Here is a 24,053-nt window from a genome sequence, read left to right as displayed (position 1 = left end):
AGAAGCCAGAGTAAAAAATATTTTCACAAGTTCCATCAGGATATCATAGAACTTTAGTGTTGTTTTTTTTTCCACAAAAGTACTGTTTGCTTATCAATAATTTTAACAGTTGTGCATGTAAGTGATTAGACTGAAAAGAGGTAAGGGAAAGTTAAGTAAAAAAGCAGAAAAATTCTAAATAAAATCATGTCAAAATACATAAATGTTTCTATTCTTCAAACTTAGGAATGGAAGCAGTGACACAAATAAAAGATACAGCTAGCCAAATACTCCACCAACATCCATAAGTGGCTAGACAAAGAATGCAAGTTTAGAAACTTCACAGTACACAAATTAGTAAGAATTACAGCTGTTTTAATTCAGGGTTGAAAGTGTTCTTTACATAACTCACAAAAAGTCCACCTCCTTTTATTTTTAAGCTAGGCACACAAAAGACAGGTAGAAGTTACCTCAGGTATGGACCTGGCGGGCAGAGGTGCTTCTAGGCATGTGCTGGCTCTCAGTTCCAGTCTTTCTGTATCTGATGCAACACTAGAAACATCCAGCTTAGCAATTCTTTTTTCAGATGCTCCAGCAGGCTCTGCTGCATGCGCATTTCCTTTTTCAGCTGATTTTTCACTAGGAACAGTCTTTTCTTCCAGTTTCTTTTTCCTTTCTGAATCCAGTTGAGTCGCTACTTCCTGAGCTGCAGAATTTGCGGTTTCTGATAATGCCAGTTCTTCTTTTTTCCCATTCATGCCAACATTATCCTGAGGTTTTAAAAGCACAGATTCCGATTGCTTCTCTGTCACTTCTTCCTGCTTTGTCACTTGATTTTCATTGGAGCTATGCTTTTTGTCTGTTTCTGCAAATTCTTCTGAAGGTAGAGTCACACTGCTTTCCTCTTTCAAATCAACAAAGTCATCCTCATCCTCCATCTCTACTGTTAATTTTTCCACTCCCTCTGGACTTGCACGAGTTTCTCCTTCCGAAGTAGTTTCTATTTCCAATGAAGCAGCTACTGTTTCTTCTGTAAGTTCCCGAGGTTTGCTCAGAGAATCTTCAATTGCTTCAGCTAGTCCACTACTAATTTCTGAAACACTGGGGTTTATTGCTTCTGGCTCTGGAGAAAATTCTGAACTAGGCATTGCTTTTAAATCCTGTTCAGTCTCCCTGTCTTCCTCCGTTGTCTGTTCAGACGCTGAATGTGTTTGCAGGTCACCATCAGACTCACTTTTTTCAGTAGTGGACTCCATATCATCCTGGAAAGAAGGAGCCGCAGCAGCAGCAGCTTCTTTTATCTCCAAACACTGTTGCTTTCTTGCGATTTCTGCTCCTTTGCTAATTCCAGAAATTGTTCTTATTGGAGCAGAAGGACCTATTGCACTCTCTTCACCTCCTTTTTCTTGGTATTCCCTGTACATTTGAGAAAGACTCTCTTTGTGCATTTCAAATGTTACCTAAAAGAACAGAGTTGGAAGTACATTAAAAATTACATACCGATGACCATTTACTCTGAAAAACTCAAAATCATTGTTCAAATCATGGAGTTACACCACAAATTTGTATTGGATGCTGTCCTCATGATAACATTTAATACAAGGTTAAAAATAAATTTCATATTGCATATATCGCTTCAACCAACAGCAAGAATTTCTTAAGGGTATCTGATATTCTTGACTTAAAAAAAAAAAAAAAAAGTACCTTAAGGAAAAAATCCTAGAATGACTCCAATGACAGGAACTAAGATGTTTACTCAGTTTTAGAGAATATTTCTGGTAGAAGTTAAAACATTTGAAGTTTAATATTTGTAATTAACACTGGTATTATTTCCTTTGATAATAACAGTCATCTGTGATTTGCATTATCCATGCTACTTGCATTCATTTAATTGTACAGGATGCAAATAGAAATGCAACAATATAACATCCAGAGAATTACCAGATTTGAGTTAGCTGATAATCTCAACATTTTGTAAGTGGGGATGCTTTGTAATAAGTAACAGGGGCACTTATCGTGGCTGGACTTTCACATCATTTTAGCACTTTAACCATTCTCAACAATTGGCAAAGAAGAATAATCTTTTCTAAGCAGTTTATATTTAAAAAAAAAAAAAAAAAACTACAAACAAAAAACATCTGAAAATGTAGCAGCAAAGAGAATCATGTAACAAAGCCAAAATCCTGGGGACTGTTAAATGATACCTAAAATTCTGCAGAGGATTTTGCCTCAAACTGCTATTCACTCTGACTAAAATAAATAAATAAATAAATAAATTACAAAGCCTGATTAAAGTGAGACAGCCTATAAATAAGCAAATATTTTTATGTATACAAAACAAAATCCAGGTAGAAAAACTCTCTGTATACATACTGACAAAAGTCATTTGCCCAAACAAATAACTTGGTGCTAAAAAAAAATCTCACTGCTTAACTGAAGCTTTTATTTTTCTGTTATCAAATTTAGTTTATCCATAGTTACCTGTTTAAGATTTAGATTTTTCTCCTATATCAGAAATGCCTATTTATTCCCTTTATTCTGAGAGAGCTGAGAAACCATAACCTGAGTTCTCAACATTTCCCCCATATAAACTGCAGATGCATATTGTTTTGTTTCTCTTAAACTGTTTCCTTCATCATAAACATTTTCCTTAAACAACATAGAGTAGTACATTTTATTAAATATGAATGTACATTTTCTTCTTAGTTAAATTCTCAAACGCATTAGTCAAAAGCTAAATACGTAGGTTAAAAAGGTAATAGAAATTCTAGTTAATCAGAAAAGATTAGTATTGTTAATTAATGATAAATATAATTAATATTAATAATGAAAATAAATTATAAATAAAATATAATATTAATAACAATTAATATTTCTAGCAAGTTGTGTTGTTAATATTAGCTCTTTAACAAACTATTTTTTCCAGACACGTTAATGTACTGTAGGAGCAGTATACTTTGCTAACACATTATTTGAAGCATGTTATTTGCTCAAGTTGAAGTAACTGAAACTTGAGTCTCTAGCAACAGAACTGGGAAATCCTCGTTCTGTTTTAGAAAAAAAGTCTTTCCATACTAGTTTCATATCTGTTATATACAAACAAAAAAGTGAATGATTACAAAAAACTAAAGATTCACCCACCTGGCACAATGATCTACAAAATATTTGATTGCTGAGTATTGCTAACTCGATTTGGTTTGCTTGCTTCTTTCTAATTTCAAAAATACTTCTTTCCAAATCCCCTCTGAACCACACCAAAGCCCAGATGTCAAAAACAACCCAAAGTAGATCTTAATAAGCAATGTTAGACATTAATGTTCAAAAACACAATTAGGCAAAGACGATACTTTTGGTGAAATACATTACTTTACTGAGTAGAAGGAAACTTGACAACTTGAGCTGATCTACAGCCAGCTTTCGCTCTTCTCCCTCTCTCTGTTGATTCCTCCATTTCCACAATTACTAAAAAGCTTTATTGTAACAACTTCAAAAAGAGTCAACAAATGAAAACACTGTTGGCATATACTTTCAACTGATTAATCAAAATCATCCCATGCTACTCTCTCTCAGGAGAGTTTCCTGTTGCATGCTTTGTTTTTCCTAATAACCTACATGTGCTTGAAGTCAAAGTGGTACCATACGTGTTTGTATAAATTTTGAATGTTAACATGTGAATCATAAGCAATAAACTGAGCAATTTTGTTTTTCCAGCAAAGTCTGTTGTAAAATAAGTATGAATTGTAATGACTGCTTATGTTAGAGATGCAACCAACTTTGCAGCACATCTTCTTTGCCCGCGTTAAGTCAATAGCTAAAAATACACCACATGACAGAGGGACACAGTAAAATTTTAGAGTCTCATCTGAAACAGGGAACAATGGTTTGGAAGGCATTATAGAGCAACCTCCTGCAACACTCTGAAAACCAAACTGTGCTCTTCAAGATTGTTAATTGCTACTACCAAAAAGAATGTGGCAAGAAGGTCAATACAGACAACTGTTATCTTTACAGATGGGCAATGTAAACTTCTGGGCAAATAAATCCAAGCATAATCTGATGAGAATCTATATTGATTGAAGAACAAAGCAGGAAACCGCAAGGAGAGTGACACTGAAAGAAAATTAGAAAGCACAGAACTACAGGAGCACATCACACACACACAAGAAAAGCCACCTCAAAATGAAAGCCATTTCTAATTCCACCATAAACATCAGAAAGATTTATATCATTTAATAATTAATGGATTGAACAGTGCGCTTCAAATAATGTTCAAATTAAAATAGCAATATACAAAATAAGGCCGACTACCTGTACGACAGCATTTTTCTAACTTGTGTGTCAGGTTTGGGGTTTCCTTTGTACAAAAAAAAAACTAGAAAACATTGATTTGCAAAATCCAACTTTTCAACAAGCATGTCTAAACAGTTCTGCTTACTATATTGAATTGTCGTTTGGCTTGATACAGTGGTACTACAATGAAGACATTGAACAAAATTCCCCCATACTTTGTTCTGTGTCATAGCACTTATGAAGTACACAAGTTTGAAGCCAAACAATACACCCCATTAGAAAATACTTAAGATTAACAAAAGCAGTATCATCAAGAATGTAAAATTAAACAGAAATCATTAAATACAAGTAGACAGAGATAATATATAAAAGTATTAAACATTAGGACCTGCAAACCTGCAACAACTGAGAAGACTACTATCAGCTTGGAAAACCTTAAATGTACTTAAGTAAAGTCATTTTTTATTTTCCTTAAGGCCTTTGCAACTGTAAAGCTGATAATACAAAATTAATTACTAGAAATTGTTCTAAATTAGTGAGCTAAAAGGCCAATCATTAATCTTCACCATCATTTGATGGGTAATCCATAGCTGTTTGCAACGCTCGGAATGCATGTCTACATACCAGTAGCTAAAAACACTTGTGAGCTAATAACTGCAACATTTGCCTTTGCCATTAATTTTAACTTAATTTGACATCCAACATTTACTAATTGGCAAGGAGAAAAATTAGCGTACAGCAAGGAAAAAGGTTAAGATGATTGACATTTGCTTTAAAGAACATACAGAAAATATTTTAACTACATGTTAAGATTTTGTCCTTTTTTCCATTATCAGGTGGGCAATTTTGTAGAGTAGAGGCAGGGAAAGTCTCCCAGACAGGCCAGACAATTACACCGCACTGCTCTTTCCTTTTAGTCTGCTCAGTGCAAACTAGTTCCTGTGCTGCTGATACCATCAATAAACTCTTCATAACTCCAGAAAGAGTTACAACTTTCTAGATCTCAACAAGGACTTTATTGACCTGTTTTTCCATTTCTCCGTTAGCAACGGTAACTGTTCAAAAGTGGATACTGATCCCCAAACAAAAACAGGTCTGTTGAGATTGGTGGCAGCAGTCTGTAGATATCAAACCTAATTTTCAATTCAGTGAAGTGAAAGATATAAAGGTGCAGTGTGCACCGTACACTGACTTACAGTCTATAACCTACTGACCTGAGGAATCTCAGGGTTATTTCTGAACAGTTATGTTAGACAGACAAGAAAAGCAAATTCACATTTATTATGCAGGGCACCACATATAAGAACTTCCTAGGAGTCATCCATGCTGCTTTCAAAAAGCATTCACCGACATAAAAGTGAAAAACAACAGGGTGAAAATTACCGTACCAATACATTTTCATGTTCCTGTATTTTCATCTAAGTAGCAATATTTTATTTATTTATTTATTACTTTTTTTCTCCTCAACCTGAGAAAGAATATGCATGCAAATAGTTGCTGGAATAAAAAAACAAATACAAATTATGTTGACTGGTACAAGTCTTAGTTTATCTGAGGGAGAAATTTATATATTGGCTGTGTTTTATTTTCAAATCTAGTCAAGGTATACATTACTATGCCTATAGTAGGTGGTGTTACATCACCTCATAGTAACAACTGGAAACAGCATACCAAACACATTCACTCATTTTTGTTAATGCACTTATTACTTCCAGTTTGTTTAAACTACGAGACATAAGCACATTATCTTCTCATGGTACTTATTTCCTTTCTATTCCAATTTCTGCCAACTTTCCTACAGTTCAATAGTGAAAGTCTCCAAGGAATACTACTGCGCCTTGTGCCCATTTGATGTTTCATTATTAATAAAAATACGTTGTAGCTAAATGCAGTGTTGACCACTGTGCATGTTTTAACACCCAGCTAGAGGTCTTGTGCAGCTCTCCTTCTGGTCACTGTTCTCCTACATATCCATATGTTGTTGGAAGCCCTGCAGAAGCGACCACAAGTTATGGCATGGAGGTGCTTTCTCCTCTGGTCCCCACAGCCACAACAAACACAGGTAGCAGCAAGTACAGAGGTATGTCTCAAAAACTGCAGCAACTCCAAAGGAGGCCACTAACAATTCTTGGGGCTGCAGACAGTTCCCATCTTCCAATGCTTTTCCATTTAGTTATACATCTGAGAATACATTTTCTCTTCAAGTCCTCTTAGGAAGACTATCTCATATCTGTCTGCTACTTTCCCCCACCCCCCCCCCCCAAAGTTGTTTCCCCTGCCCATGTGTTTCCCCATTTCTTCTTTTTGAGGCCTTTGGCATTTCTCAACAAAAGGTAGGTATCTTTTATACTTTCTTCTTTTAGGGCTTCAGCGTAGCTCCATCAACTCACCTGATCCTGTTCTTTCCTCCTCCTAAGTTCTCAGTCTACTTTGCTCACTCTACTCCTACCTCCCATTTCAGTCTTTACTTTCAGTTCAATTTAATCAAATTTTAACTTCCTGCCTTTAGCCATGACGTTCCATTCACCCAAACTGAGTGAACAGTGAGATAGAAGAGCTCTGCATTAACCATACATGCTGCATTCTTAAGAGCCCATCAGTGGTTTATATCCCTCCTTCCAACTATTCTGCCTGCTGAATAATGAAATCACTTCCTTCTCAGGGGTACTGATCAGGAAAAGCCTTTCCATATGCCACCTACGAAAGAAACTCTAACAAGGGAACAACTAGAAAAGGACAACTTGATCAGGATCACAGTTTGAAGGGAGGATGCACATTCTACTCATGAAGTTCTTTCTGCTCACCAGAAATCAGGTGGTTCCCCCGAGATTCATTTAGATCTAGAAAAAGCAATATTTTTATGAATAGCTATTTACACCATAAGAATGAACCCCATATTTAAGTATTTCAATCCTGCTACTGTAAGTAATTTGTACCTCCCCTAGCTTTGCTTCCGAAAACCTACAGTAATACAATAACCCCCTTGACTAGCTACCTCTGCTTCTCCCTCAGGACAATGCAGACACACTTCTCAGATGAAGAACATCTGAAGCCTTCAAAATGCCTTAGAGTTAAACATTCCTGCCCCCACCACTGTAGGAGACCGTCTCCTAACCAGGGGAAAACCATTCTCAGCAGCTCAGGAATGCCAATGGGATTTGAACTCAAGAGATGCTGATAGACCGTTACTTTCTGAAACTACTGAGCCATGTCTCCCTCTCTACAAATTCAAGCTTTTTTGTCGTTGTTGTTGTTTTTAACATTTCCATCATATATTAATTCTTTCACCACCTCATCATTGCTGCTTTTGCCATTTTCCTGCATCTGACATAGTGATGAAAATCAGGCAAACACAACATATGTAAGCCCTACACACAGTTTTCTTTCTTTTGCATTACATGAGTGGGGCACCTAAAACCATACAAATTTACTTAACACTTACCAATGTTTATTACAATCATACTTCGGACTGAAAACTAACAACTGTGTAGAAATACGTTGTATTTTCAAGTAGTAATATTTTAAGATTATACTTCTCTCTATTTAGATCAGTGAACAAAATAATAAAATATTTTCCACTTAACAGACAGTAAAATTGTAGTATGCACATATTAAAATTTCTGAGTCATACTAAAATTTTTAGAGCTACTGAAAAGATTCAGAATTTACCCAAATGTTTCTCTTTAACCAATTCATACGATAACATGAAGCAACTTCTTAAGTAATAAAATACATATAAGAGCCCAAAATAAGCAAATGTTAGTTCTTTCCAGTAGTTTAAAACCCTGAAATAATTCAGGGGCATATTATACTGCGTAAATCATTACATTTTTTCAAAACTTGGGGAACCTGAAAGGTCAAAAAGGCAACTTGTCCACTATTCTTTACTTGTTTCCTATTATTAACCACAAAACCATTTGTTCTTTTCACCAAGCAACACTAATACAGGAATGAAGTCTAGAGCCTAGCTGCCATGGTTATAATGTTTAAAAAACTCAACTTCTTCAAAGCTTTCATAAATTCAATGCTAGCTGATTACAACAAACCTGAGTTTTGATTTAATTTTTTCATTAACATTTTTATTGATCTAGAAGCCACAGATGAAGCACATTTGTATGCAACATGTTAATATTTGAAAACCAGTAAGAAATATAATATGGAAATAGCAGAATACATGAGTAACATTAAAAAATTTGGCTTTAAAAAGGTTACACACACCTTTTAAATTCTGCGTGCAAGGAAACCAATGTAGTGCAATTATGCTAGAAAAGCCGTTGCTGCTTATAAAACGTTGTGCAGCTGTTGGAGGAGAGGGTTACAGTGACAAACAGCTTCCCTGCTACAAAGGTGGCAGGAAATCTATCAAACTGGACAATAAAATTGCAATTGAGTTTCTTTGGCTTTTTATAGCAGCTGCATGTATCTTGATGTGTAGCTCTGCAAAACCTATCCAATTCTGTAACACTATTCCTTTATATACTAGTTCTTTATCATAGAATGGTGTTATAAATTAGTGGTAAGAAAGAAGCAAAGGGCTGTAAAAAGGAAAAATAAGCAGTAACCCAATACAATTAGAGATGAAATAATAAAAACACAAATTGGTTATTCTCTTACCAGTGTTAAGGAAATATTTTTCTTCCCATAACTCCCGCATTACTTTGAAAGCATACTAGAAATCAAAAACATCTGAGATGCACTTAGCACCTAACAATTTGCCCTCTGAATTATGTCTATACCATGTAACGTATGAGTCTATTTTTGTGATTCTATATGAATCTCAATATTGGTATAACAGGATACAAGAATATTATAAATAAAATTAGACAGATTAAAAATTCATTATCATTAGATATTGATATATAAGGACATCTTCAAGTGATTAGTAAGGTTTTGCCATGGAGCTTTTTAGCAATTCATCGTGATTTTTGATGTAATTAAAAGACAGCTATGAAAAATCACCTAGCTTTTTACCGCTAGCTGCATAAAATGCAAATATTTATTAAAAACCTTAAAATAGTAAAAGCATAAAAAGGTGAAAAAAATCCCATTTTAAAACCTTTGATCATTGCAGTATTATTCATCCTGCTGTTATTAAGCTAGTTTTTGGTTGCTTTTGTTGTTTAATCATTTTCCTTTGTTTTTGTTGAGGTGGATAATATTAGCACCAACGTTCAAACAAAATTATCTCCCTCAAATTCATTTTAATTCCTTCAAAATTACTATATGTCTCTGCTGCTAGCACTGCCTGAAATCGCACACTTCCAACCGTGCCATTGTTCAACTTCCTCCAAATTAGGTTGGAGGAAGAAAAAATCCTTACATATTAACCAGAAAGCCAACAAGTCAGACTTGGGGCAACTGATACAATAAGTTAATTCTACCACCAAGGATACCTTGCTATACCAGCATGCCAGGAACTGAATATGAAAGGACATCATATTCTCACTATTCTCATAAAGCACATATTCTCATAAAGCACATCATATTCTCACTTGCCATGGTACTGCATAAAAACCATACACAGCCTTCATCAAAAAAAGGTCAGAAGTATCATAACCTGTATCTCATATTTTTGGTATTTTGTAAAACCAGATCTCGTCATAATATTTGTCCACGGGATCACTTAAAAAAAAAAATAGGCAACAACAAAAAGATTTAAGTCTATGAACTCTAGACCATTGATTAGCCACATTAAGTCACTAAATTAAGATACTGACAAAAAATCTATATTATTACTTTCATACAGAAGCCATTTAAATGGGATTTCATACATTGAGTTATCTTACAACTCATAAACGAGTTAAAGAATAGAGCTAAAGCTTATAGAATATGGAGAAGGTAATTTTTAAATTCAATACACCAAAATCCTGTATAACAGAGGTAAAAAGGTGGTCTTCCTTCACCTCTCTATCTTTTCCCAGGCTTAGTTTCCCAGCAATTCCAAACAAGCACAGAAATGTTTTAAATTATGCCAGTTTCTGTAAGAGTACATCAGGGATCTTCACACTGGCTACAACTTGCCATTGAACAATATACTCCACCTACACCCTCTGTGTCTTGAGGTAAAGAGAACAAACAGATTTGAGGACTGCACAGCCAACAGAAAAGATGGATGATTAAGGGTATTTCAATAACTAAAATGTAATCTTTGTAAAGGGTTAAAATTTGGCACTTTATTCTTCACACCTGGAATCCATTTAGCCAAGTGCCTGCTTAATGATATTATTCTATGCACTTTTATTATATAGATTTCTACATTTGTGTCTCCATAGCCAAATAACCACAATCAAGCTATGCATATTATGAATAAACAGAACTGCCAAATAACAGTATTCTTACTGTCTACAAAGACCAACTTTCTTGGAGTAATTCATACAAAACAAGGACCCTCAAATGCTAACGATTCCTTAACATCATAAAATGATCACTAGGATTCAAAGACTTGCAGATGTTCTCTTTTTACGTGGTTAACTTCCATGCATTTAGAAAGATGCAATTTAAAGTTTAAGTCATCTTCAATAAATATTTCTGATAAACCGTAATTATTACAAGGCTCACATTGGCCTCAATTTTTGGTTAAGAAAAAGGTAGGGCAGTTATATTTTATATTACTGTTATTTGCTTGGAGATCCACAAATAATGAGAATATAATTTTAGTTGCAAGTACAACAACAAAAAGAAGAAGGCTAATAGTCTCTCATACTGCAAGGATTTGCGTTCTCACTCTGCATCCCATGACAGCTTAACAGCTGAAGCATCTGTCTTAACTTTGATATCTTTGCTTTTTACTGGTTTGTTTTACAGCCTTTTCATGTTGCTTAAAGGTATTTTTATGAATAGATACGGTGCGCCCCCTTGTGTTCATTCCATTACTGAAAACCCACACCAACACTAAAATTATTCAGAAAATGCTCCTCAAACGGTTCTCGCTTTCCAAAATATTTGTGCCATTTTCTGTAAAAATCAATACTCTAACTATTTCAGCAACAACAACAAAACATATTTGTTTGAAGTGTTCAAATAACAAAATTAATACTTTTTTGTCAAATATTTGAAACATTTATATCCAGTAACAGAAACAAACCTTGGTTTTTATTTATTTATTTATTTTAAATACTGATCTTCGCTACGAGACTATCAAATTGTATGATCTACCACCTTAAGACACGAAAATTAATTATATTGCATAACAAAATTTCCCAATTATTTCAAACACTCACCTTTGAATGTGTAATAGACAGCGTATCCACCCAAACACGCCAGCCACCCCACTCATATTTGATTGCATGGTAGAGAAGAATTCGAAATATGGTATACACCATCTCAGTTATCTTCTGTTCCTCAGAAGTCTTAGGATTAAAACAGCAAAGAGAAAGCATCCACTCCTGCCAGACAGAGCACTGCAACAAACTCCTGCAAAATACACACACGTGATTAAATCAAATTTTAAAATACATCTTAGAAATATATAATCAGCCAAGTATGGTATCCAAAATCTTTAAAACCACTGCTGTATGTAAGATTATCTAATTTTATGTATCAAAAACTATATTACAGAATTTGCTGAACAGCTCTGTCTGTTTAACCAGGCTAATCCACTAGCATACCTTGTTACTTACACTGCATATTTGTATATATGGGCATAAAGTAAGTCATCTTACCTCCTATTTTCTCTGCTGTTATTAAAAAGTTTAATCATATCTGAGAGAAATGCTCGCCGAACCTCCAGAGTTTCTGGTGTCTGTGGAGAATTACGTAGCAGGATTGCAATAACCTTCAAAATCTCTGTAAAACAGTTAATGAGCAAGGAAATATTAGTACTAAGCACAGTTTAAAACACTGGACACCTTCCAATACTGTTTGTATGCTGATTTCTACAAGAAAAATAATACTACATAATATATACACACACTGAAAAGAAGCAAATCTCTATCTGAGTAGAAGATTTAACTATTACAAATCCCTTTTTCTAAGAGAGTTCACAAACCTGCTCACCCTTCAGGGGGATTTGCAGGCCTATGCAGCTGAAGAAAACTGAAACAGAGTTAAATTAATCTGGAATTTTTTTGAATTACCAGGTTTAAGGAGCACAAATGTTACTGAATGACAAATGACTTTAAAACAAGCCAGTATCAGAACGTGTCAGAACCTTTTTCTAAGAAGACAAAGTTCACATAATACATCATGTATAAAATCAACATATGAGAAAAATTCATAAATTTTGCTCTCCTTTATTAAGTGTGAATTTTCAAACAATGCGACCAACTCATGATAGTTCTTGACAATTTTTGTTATAAAATTATGTTCAAGGACGGGTACAAAACCTTCCTTATTTTAAGTTTCACCTCTCGTTATATTCTAGGAACATACTGTTTTTTGTTTTCCACGTAAACAGCCAAAACTGTGGCTATCTTTTTGAAGCAATGGGACATTCGCTGTTCTTGTTACTTTAAAAAAATTAAGTTCACTTTGTAAATCAACTAAGATGCAATTTGTACACAATCACTGTGTTAGTTCCCTCTTGTACAATTTCTCTAAATTTGTATTAAAATCAGCACCAATCTTAAAAAACTGATCTATAAGTCAGTTGTCCCTAATTCCACACTCAAACCTTACACTGCAAATAAGCTGTATTAATCACAGCAGTAAATGCCAACTTCAAAAATATTAAGAGTATACAAATCTCATCACATCTGCTTCATACGGATTTACCATAAAGCACATGACACTACAACCAGATTTTTCTTCTCCATCTGCTTTGCTTTCCTTACTCATCCCCACTTTCCACATGAAGCAAACCCACAACTGTGACCTACATTTAATAACAAAGCAGCTATGAAGTTAAAAAAATCTATATATCTCCAGAAAAAAAAGCCAAACTCCCAAAGCTACCGTGACTCTATTGTATTGTATAAAGAGTATATTAATAATGCATAGAAATCAAGAAAGGAGATCAGTATTTCCTCCTAGTTCAAAAGACATCTAAAGTTTCATATCAAGATATTTTTCCATAAAGTAACCTAAGCAAAAGAGTGAGCAGATACATTTCTCCCCTACTTTCCATCTAGCATTGTTGCACTGAAGGTAATTTAAAATGAAGGCTGTTTCCGTATTTCACGTAATTTAGTCTGGCATCACTAAATAATGCAATCAGAATTGTGCTGGAACCTTAACATGTATTAAATCAAAATATTCTGTGCACACAAGTCTTGAAAAACTATTTCATAACATGACTGCACAGCCAAAAGGGGTGAGTTATGAACTCCATACACAGTTAGACATGTAAAATGCCTTTCAAAAGACTGAAGACTTGCTTCCTAAATAGCTCCAACTAAATGTACATTATCTCATCTCTTTTATGAAAACCTGTGTATAACTGAGATTAGAATTAAGACTGGTGAAAGTAATTAATAAGCACTCTCAGAAGACTTTTATTCTGGTATCACTTGGAAATTTATATAAATTCTTACGAGGATTTTGTATCTTCACTGCTGAATCTGGGTCAGGATGTTGTTTATGTATCACTTGTGTGCAAATCTGTTCAGTCAGAATCTAGAGAGAAGAAAGAAGATGCCACGTCAATGTCCATAAGGAGAGCCTACTGAAAAATAGTTGGATCCATCTTTTACACAGCATCATCATTTCATCATAGTTATACTTATTATCCAGTAATATATTTTCACCTTACTTATTATCTAGAATTGTTCATAATGAGCATAACCAACTTAGGCCAAAAAAAATGAAGTAGTGAGCTTTGGGAAAAAAAAAAAAAAAGCAGCATTCAGCTACATCACACAAAGGTTTTGGTGTCATCTGGAACATATCAGCACAAATATGTAAGCAATTTTCTAACAATGACTTACAAATAATTATGAAGATTGGATCCTAACTACAGTATATTACTACCTCAAATAGGACATTGTATGTGGTCATGGTGATTAAGCTTGTCTGAAGCATCAGCCTTTCAGCCAACAAAGAGAACAATCCATGTCCAAGCATGACTTCAGCTTTTCTCCTAAAATTGTACAGAAAGATAAAATAAGCTTACATATTAAAATAGCTAAAAAATATGCCTCAAAAATCTAAAATTACTGAAAACATTTTTTTTGGTGTTGTTTTTGGCACCTTAAATCTTTCACTTTGGGGTAATGAAAAGTGCAAGTGTAACAATTCTGGAAGTGCTAGTCACTCCCTGAAGACAGACATCTTTTTTTTCATAAATGTGGTCCACTCACTCATGGGCCCAAAAAGATGGAACACACCTTTCTTGATAAACATTAAGGCAAATACATCTTTGTCCTCATTTATCTCAAAAACACGTTTTAACCATGGACAGCGATCTCAAGCGTTATCTAGCATTGTAGCAAAGTTCCCAGCTAACTCAGCTAATGAATATCAGTATCACACTGTGTGTCACAGCTCCACAATTTCATGACTTCCACGATAAAAAGAAACAAATTTAAAAAACATGCTGATAAAATATATCTCAAAAAATAGTGGAGAAATCTGTGCAACACTTCCACTATTCAAAGTAAGGACAAATAGCACTGATGTATGTCCATAGCCTTAGTAACACAGACGTGAAGGTCATGACTGAATTACAAATAATTTCACAGGTAAATTACCAAGCAGGCTCAACTGAGAATGATTAGCAATTCCTACATTAGTCACCTCAGTAAAAGGGCAAAAACTTTTATGTATTTGTAAAATATTCTTCTGTTGTAGAGTAAAGATAAATATTTATCTGCTTTGACTCTTGAGCCATGACAACCACATATAGTCTTTTATCTTAGTTAAATTCACATCACAAAATGGCTTAGACACACAGGCAACCAGGCACATGAAAAAAAAAATTAGTAAATTTGTTCAATATTAGCGCAGTTTTAACCAATTTTATTAAGAAGGTTTAAAAAGCCATTTGAGAAATCTGAAACCTAATTTTCAGTAAGCAATATGGGTTTCAATCTCAACAGTCTAATTCTTGCTACTGATTTCACTGGTATTACGCAAAAAGTACACTTTAAAAAGCAGGCAGACAATGCAAGTAAGAAATAAATGAACTTGATAAGGAAGCGATAATACCTAGACACTAGTAATACAACCATGTCAGAAATGGATTAATGACAAAGTGAAGAGTACTTAAAGAATAGCAGCTGCTATTTGGTGAAGTGTATTTAATTATTAACCACCAACATAGTTTTATTTTATTTACAAAAAAATGCATACACTCAAATACATGATGTACATATAAACATATATACCACATATATGTGATTTTATATGTACATGATTTTATAAGTGTCATAAGATGATTGCATTTTTTTTCCCCTTCTTCTCTTTTTTCTTTTTGATAGACTTAAACCAGTACTTACTTTGGAGCAAGATGCTTTAAGAAATATCCCATCACTTTCAGAGCTTGCACCCTGATGCCTTCACTTTTTGATGCTAGAAGCTTGTAGACAACCCTAAGCAGAGAAAACATAAGGCTTCCTAAAATATTTGAAATATACAGCAGTTTTTGGCTTGGAAAATTAACTGAAGTAAAACGCAAATGAGTTTTTCTGAGGCTATTTTAAAAGGATGACTATTAATAAAATCAACTGCACAATAGTTTCTGATTTCACACTTTATAATTAGATTTAAAAATTTTATAGTCAAATTTAACCATCTCCCAAATATCAATAGCTAAAGCATATATATAGATAGATAGATACATAGATAGATATAGATCTGTAAAAAGGCTACTGCGATTCCTATATGCAAAGCTTTATTAATCTGATATTTACCCAGAAAACTAAACAAGCAATTCTTTTAATGTATACCTGGCTGTATAGGTACAGTGACGAATGAATTTATTTATTTTTTTTTTACTACCACTAACATTTGCAGACAATAAAGCTAGCATTCTAGTTGAAATACAAGGGCCTTGAAAAGGAATTCATTTATACAACCCTCTTTATACAAGGAGGCTCTTGCTGAACACAGCTATACTAGCAAATACTCATGTCTTCTAGAAATCAGGTTTCTCAGGTTGGAGCCACAGAAAAATTAAAAACCAATAATTAGCGACAACTAAGGACATGCGTTGGAAATGATCTGCCTGGCAACCCATTCTCCAAAGCAGCATTAAGTTATGTCAGGATCATTTGCCCATTCAACTGTCCCAGATTACTAGAAAGCTTCTCATCTCTACATTTTTAAAGCAGCATTCCTTCTCAGGAAATTTACCTTATTCATTGAATCAAAAGTGGGTTAAATTATATTAAAATTTGTTTAGTGTAGAAAAGGGGAGTAGGCAAATTAAAATTCCTGAACAGCCCATATTTCAGAAGTCTCTAACTTCAGAGTTCTTAATTTAGTAACCACAAGAAGGAGTTTTCAAAAGTAAAATAGTCTTCAATGTAGTTTACCTGTATTTTCAAAAAAAGCTGAACAGTTCACTGTTAGAATTCTGCTGCTGTAGGCATCCACACCTTAAGCTAGTTGGTAGGAGTTGTTTTCCTTATTGACCAGCTGCTACAGGTGATTCTAAAAGACTTATCCAGTGCCTCCAGAGATCTCTGCTGACAATAGAGCACTACCTGACCACAGACCTTAGATGAAGGAATACACCCTCCAGCAATACGTGCTTTACCAACAACAAACCTTTCCGCTTGGTGTGCAAAGCCTGTATCTCTTTCCCTCCTACCTGTCCTTTCAAAATATCCGCATTGACCTTTGTCTCCTGTACTCTGTACCTTTCTGTGCAAACCTGTTCTCGTTTCTCATGTCCAGCACCACAAGGACTGGAGTGAACCGACTGACACCCTACTTTCAAAGAAGTGCATCTCCAGCTCATACTGCAAGAGCCATAAGCAGATTTCAGCAGCTTACTGCTTCAACAACTGGGAGAAGCTTTCATGGAAAAGCACATCAGACAATAGTGTGAGTCTATACTGGGTTTGCCTGGGATGGAGTTAATTTTCTTCAGAACAACCTGTACAGTGCTGCATTTTTGATTTGTGACCAGAAGTGTTGATAAGACACCAGTATTTTAACTATTGCTGAGCACTGCTTGCACAGCATGCAGACCTTCTCTGCCCATCCCAGAAGTAGGCTGAGGTAGAAGTAGGAAGTATACAGCTGGGACAGCTGACCCAAACTGACTAGAGATATTCCATGACACATGTACATTATGCTCAGCAATAAAACTGGGGGGAATCTTTCCCAGGTAGTCATTGCTCAGACACTGGCTGGGCATCAAACTAGTTCCAGGAAGTGCCAAGTGACTGCCTTTGCACCATTCATTTTCCCCTCTTTTCCTCCACTTATTCAACTGTCTTCATCTCAACCCACAGATTTTTCTCAGATGTGCTCTTATAGTTCTCCTCCCCATCCTGCTGACCATGGTCTACTCAGAGACTCTCGCCACACCTGCAGTGCCAAACTCCTGCTCTATACCTGCTAACAATTCTCCACTAAGCAGCTTTCAGACAGTGAGGGGCATTTGTAGCAAAGTACTAGACTTAGCTATCCGAACAGTTCTAAAATAGTTTTTGCAAGGTACAAAACAGGTTTAGTCAACACAGCAAGGAGAATATCCACACAACAGATGAAAGTTAGATAAATTAACAACAACTAGAAATGCCATCTTACAGTGGGAAGTCCAGAAACCTTAACTATATTTGACATTACTAATTTAATCTGTAATACCGCACAGATCTCATCGTGTACATCTTCTACTTCCTGAAATAAAATAAATCAGACTAGTATTTACCTTAACTTTTAAATAATAATTTGCAGTGCATGCTTACTATGTATTCATCCATGTTTAAGTGCTACTAACGTCTTACTATGTTCATAAATAAAAAACAGTTGTTGTTACTAATTAAAACTTAATCTTTTAATAAAACACATTTATTGAGATAGTGAAAGGTTCTAATATTGATCTTCTATCACTGTGAAAAATAACAAATGCAATGTTTTCTCAATGCTCGTAAATCTCCCATAAACAACTTTAGTTTTAGTTCTCATGTTGTTATCAGTTACATCTACTTTTTTCATTTCTTTTTCAGACAGTACAGTTCTCACCACCATGAAGATTGGTTTTGATGCAGCTATAGCCCACGATATTGGGCAGATCTTTGAATCTGCCAAATTTGATTTGATTACAACAAGGACTACTAAGCTCTCTCTACAAAATAATAATAATAATAATAATAACAACAACAACAACAACAACAACCTAATGTTCCATAGCAATTATATTGGATTAGAAGGCACAGTGCCTTATTGGACCTTTTCATGTATATTTTCCTGAATAGATTCTTGAGGAAATTTGCATAGCTTTATTATAATAAAGATCTCAGTGATTCTAGAGCCTTTCCAAAAATATTCCGTGTTACAACACTGCATTTTAGTTCAGCCAGTCATAAACAGTTCAAAGGACTTATCCAGAATATACAGACCTTATCTATATGTAAGTGAGCATTCACCACTACTTATATATTACTTTCCTTTTACATAGCTAAAGACAGGAACAGATAAATAAATCCAGGACACCTCACCTAAGACAACTAAGACAAATAAAATCTAGTTCTATATTAGAACTTAAATTAAATCCCAAGAGTGATTAAAAAAAAGTAATTTACAACAAATAATTTATCTTGAAGAAAGCTGCAAGCACATCAACTACAGAACCAAACCACTGAGCATGCCAAATATACCCTGTTCATCCAATGGACATAATCCATTTCCCTGCTTTTCTTAACAGTGTGAGGGTTACCTAATTAAATTAAAAATATATTTTTGTACAATTATTTATTCAGATAGGTTCATTTTAAATTTTTAACTAATAAAAAATTGCAAAGAGCAGGTATATCACTAAGAGTACAAGCAACCCATTAAGTGACTGGAGACGATACCAGAGCAAGGCATGTAACAAACGAGACAGGAGAGCAAAATGATTTCTCACAGTGGACTCACTATTCATACTGACTTGCCCATATACTAGTTAATAAAAAAGAAAATGTCTACTGCCAGTTGTTAAATAAAAACAAACATATTACATTGGAGACCCAACATGACATTCAAATACTTTATTATTTAGAGTTTTTATTAGTTTCCCATAGCATAATACATTACCATACAAATGAAGTCAAAGCTGAAGAAAATCGGTAAAGAAAAAAACACAGCCTAGCACTAAGAAGGAAGAAAACAATTATGAACGTGCCTGAATGTTGTCTCTTGAGAAAGGGCAACTGAAAAAAATGTATGTATAAATGGGGGTTAACCAATAGGTGCAACAAAATGTATGAAATGAGACTCTGCCTTTACATAGCAAGAGAATTACTATTCTACATACTCTTCTAGGAATTGTTCTTCTATTTGCTTTCCTGTTCCAGTCTTTTCCCTGCCATGTCCAGGCAGATTCATTTTAAATTAGAGAAGTTCAATAATGTGATGACTCTCTAAGAACTACAATAAAAAATCAGCGTCACAAGAGCTTTTTTCTAGCAGATCTTTTCCTGTGCTTTTACTGTTGGTAGAATTTGCTACTTTCCCTACTTTTATATCACAGTAGTGTTAAGCAGTATCTTTCATTTTGTTGGGAACACAGATTGTGAACAGTCCACAACAAAGTGACAATTTAAACAAATAAAAGGTTTCTTCTGCTAAAGTCTGATAATGCTCTGATAACGCATTTTTAAAAAAAGCTAACAAAGATAAGAAGAAACCTGAAACATTTTTTGTCAAACCTTCCCATTCCAAAAACATATGCAAGAATGGGAGGCAAAAGACTAAATGCTTGTAGACGAAGACTTAACTTCTATGTATGGACTAACTCAAATTGATTACTACCTGTTTAAGCACAACCAGCAGCTTGGAAACATTTTTACAAAGGCCTCATTGATGATAAATCCAACATCACCTCTTGTCAAAAGAACACCTGGATGCAAAAATCTCCCAAGAGGAGGAGTCTGAGACTGCAACACATGCACTGATGAGGACCTTTCAGATTTCATGGGAATTCTAGCAAGCAACAGTATGGTCAAAATACTATTTCCTTTCCCACTTACAAAATTCAACTTACTGTAATCCATTCCTCTGATCAAAAGCAGGGATCATAGAACTTGGATGCTCTGACATCAGAGCAACAAGCAACTGCAAGACATCCATTAGATTGTCATCCTGTTGAATAAAAGTTATACATTTGAATTAAAATGCATCTATGCTAGGGCATTGTTTTGGTTAAAAGTATCACTACAAAATAATTCAAAATTATCTGGAGAGTTAATAGTAAACCAAGGACCAAAACAATTAGGCCAGGATCAAAAGAGCTATAGACCTGGAAGGCAAGTGCATGTAACCAGGAGAAAATATTATGAAAAAAATACTTTCTTTTATAGAGTGAAAAGTGACACATCTGTGTCTTGGAAGTAAGCCTTTGACAGGGAATGGACCATTAGACTATGTTATTTCCTTCCATGCACATACTTATTTGTATGCACATTTCCCTCTCTTTTACTGCACAGGAGCTAGAAATAAATGCTGCACGTTTTCTGGGACAGAGGGTGGTGTTTAACACAAAATCTCTACTAATAAATGTCCACCCTAGGAAAAAAAAATACCACAGCTTGCCACAGGCAATGTTTAAAGTGGGTAATTCAAGCTGTTCAATAAAGTTTTCACACTAATAGTCTAAAGCACTTCAAACTACATCTTATGAATTTGTTCCAAGTTAATTATAACTAAAAATAACCTATGAAGTAGCAAAATGCAACTGTTTTTTCTTTTCCCATTCTTCATGGTATTAAAAGGAACGCTGCCAGAATTTTCCACTTTTGAAGAAGTATTCTGATTCTTTCCCTATTAGAAAATCTATTTTACATCCCTCTGAAGAACTGTTTTCACCTAAAGACACTACTAGCTTTTATCACATACGCTATCACTGATGAATAAGCCCTATGATAAGGCTGAATTTTACTTTTTTATTGGTGTTTTTTTCCGAATATACACTAGATACCTAATTCTTTAGGATTCGGCGTTGTAGACTTGACCATGCAAACTTTAAAATTTAAAAATATAACCTTCTCATCTGAAGGCCACATAAAGCTTTTGCTATTCTGGTTTACTCTTATATGTTACCAAGAGTCTTATTTTTTACATCTCCATATGAAGTAGAATGACTTAAGTTGCTTCACCATGATACTGCCAAGCGTATGGACCAGTAACAAGCACAGAGAATAAAAGAAAAATATAGGTGTAAACAGAAAAGAAAAAGAAAATCTGTACTGCTTGAAGTTCAATTAATTCCTTATTTTACCCATTTCAAGCACCCTTACAGAGATGAGATCAGTTAGATTTATGTCCCCATTTCCCTTGTCTTTGATGTTGCATCTGGCATAAAGTGCCTTTTCCTGGTGCTAAAATATGAAGATGCAGATGTATCAGTGGTAACCAACATTTTCTCCCAATTAAGTTTATATGCTTCTTGTAGATGCCATTAACATACATCTTTATTTTTTAATGCATGTTTTCAATTTTATTGCTTTATTTAAGAAGCAAAATAAAAAGGACTGAAAAACAAAACAAAAAATATTACTTAGGCAGCATAAAACAACATTTTGTCTTTGTTTTTTGTGTGTTTTTTTTTTTTTTTTTTTTTTTTTTTTAAGTCAGTCTCACCATCTGTTTTTCTGCTTGGCAAATCGGTTTTTAGAACAACATAGGAAACCATTCTGACTTACTGGCTTAATGAACTTCAATTTAACATTGAACATAGTGCTTAAATCACTGCAAGAATATTGGCAGTTCGGCACACTACAATAGTATTTGTTACTTCCTCTACAGAGCCATCTTGTGGCATAAAGAAGGTAATACTTGGAAATACAGATACTTTTGTGATCACAAACTGCAGAAGTATTGCACAGAAAAACAAACATTAAAAAATTACCTCATGGATAGTGAGTAGATAATTGAGGATTGCCTGCAATTCTTCTTCTTTTATTCCATAGTCCTTTAAAAATAATCAAGTTTTAAGCATCATCTTTCAAGTACAAAAGAATCATTCCCAAAAGAGCATCATTACAAGCCATTATTGTTATACAATGCAAGTCTCACAAGGCAAATTCACTTTCGTTTGGTTCTATAATAGTTTCATACATAGAAGATAGCTTTTCATCTGCACAGAAAGGACCCACTGAAGGTTAGAAGAAGTGCATTAAAGACAACTCCAATACAGGTGTAAAAATAGGCTGAATAGTAACACAGTATAAGAAATTGCTAGAGTAACATAACAGTGCATGTTAATTGATACATAGAATATGAACTGAGTGCTTTCCATTAGTAAAATAATTAAATTAAGGTTGCAAAGAGGATTCATAATAGACCTGGATGTTTAATTATAAACCTGTTAGCTAGGCCTATAGCCAACTTCGCATCTGACTTTCTACTATGGAATCCTAACTTCAGTTGCTTTCAATTTCACAGGAATTAAAAGCCATAAATGATTTAACATAAGGAATATGCCTTGAGGGTTTTTTTGGTGAAAATAAAAACAAAAAGTTTCTAAGAACAGGATCAAGAGCACATTTTTTTCCTTTTCTAGAGCTTTCATTTTTTAAAGTCAGTCTCAAAATTCCCCAAAAGATTTTGCACCATTGTTTACAAATAGAAAATTTGCAGAAAAATCAGCATTTTATCATGAACATCTTTTACTATCTTTGTGGAATTCCATTCTAAACTGTCCAAGCTATAAATCTCTGACATAAAAAAATAAATAAAACTCCTCCAGTTGCTGGGGCTCTGGATAGCAGCACAGGGTCCATTAGCAACACAGAGGAAAGGGAGCTAGATTCAAACACAGAAGACATGGCATACAGGAGGGAAGGAAGAAGAAAGAAATCAAAACTTACAATAGGAAAGGGTTAAGACAACTCTATACACAGTAGAGCTGCTGAATTTCTGTATTCCTCTACTGCGTAACAAATGGTTGTAAAATGTATTGGTAGTCTCTCTCTCATCCCCCCCTCTGTCCAACTGGCCCACAGAATATAATGTCAAATACTGCTCTTTAGTCTTGAAGCACTTCAGAAAATGTGGCGTTTTCTTTTTTCTAAGGTAACAATGTAACAGCTCTACTTTTGATTAAAACAGCTTAAACAGGAGAAAAATGCATTTTCCAGCACTGCTGTCTGTGGCAAGAGCCACAACAAAAGATGCACCTTATATGGTATTTCTGTTTACTTGTTTGTTTACAAAACTCAACATGCTTAGCAAAAATATTATATTGAAGTGGATTTCCTTATGAAAGTAGATTTGGATATCCTACCTTCATCACTAGCTGTTTAACAAACATCAACAAGAATGCTCGCAAAGATAAAATTTCTTTTTGAGTAGGCCGTGGCCCATCTACGAAGAAAGAAAAGTAGATACATGGAATGCAAATTAATAGTGGTTAATAGCATAGCATACATTTTAACATACAGAACATAAAAGGCACTCACTGTGTGAAGAAGACAGTGCTAGGCAGTTATTTTTCTTTCACTTTTAACTACAAAATAGTAGTAATACATTCTATTACTATTTATTAGTAAAATCCCTGACTAGTGAGGTTCTAGTAAACTTTTATTAAATATGGTTTTCTACACTCCTCTACATTCTTTTCAGAATTTGACCATTTGTTTGCAGGACCTATGAACCAACTTCATGCAAAGAAAAAGATTGATATGAGAACTTTGTCACAATTCCCAGATGATTTTTGCAGTTTAAAATTGTTTTTAAAAGTTCTTCTACTGAAGCTG

At 34.5% G+C, this 24,053-nt stretch overlaps 1 protein-coding gene across 4 annotated transcripts in view; it reads right to left on the bottom strand.

Annotated features, from left to right (window-relative positions):
- The window catches only part of LRBA (LPS responsive beige-like anchor protein), a 390,603-nt gene that overhangs the window by 316,340 nt on the left and 50,210 nt on the right, over positions 1-24,053 (bottom strand). For all 4 annotated transcript variants that reach the window (XM_082758982.1, XM_082758979.1, XM_082758981.1 and 1 more), the window contains exons 15-23: positions 23,582-23,661; positions 22,205-22,267; positions 20,342-20,439; positions 15,642-15,734; positions 14,176-14,284; positions 13,740-13,821; positions 11,931-12,054; positions 11,490-11,682; positions 450-1,439 (exon numbers count right to left, since the gene is read on the bottom strand). In XM_082758982.1, the coding sequence (XP_082615108.1) occupies positions 450-1,439; positions 11,490-11,682; positions 11,931-12,054; positions 13,740-13,821; positions 14,176-14,284; positions 15,642-15,734; positions 20,342-20,439; positions 22,205-22,267; positions 23,582-23,661 (1,832 nt within the window). The remainder of the gene's footprint in view (positions 1-449; positions 1,440-11,489; positions 11,683-11,930; positions 12,055-13,739; positions 13,822-14,175; positions 14,285-15,641; positions 15,735-20,341; positions 20,440-22,204; positions 22,268-23,581; positions 23,662-24,053) is intronic.

Source organism: Aythya marila (genome assembly GCF_965140915.1).
Source record: "Aythya marila genome assembly, chromosome: 4".
Lineage (NCBI taxonomy): Eukaryota > Metazoa > Chordata > Aves > Anseriformes > Anatidae > Aythya > Aythya marila.
Note: the sequence above shows the minus strand (reverse complement) of the source record. Positions and strands in the feature narration are given on the sequence as shown.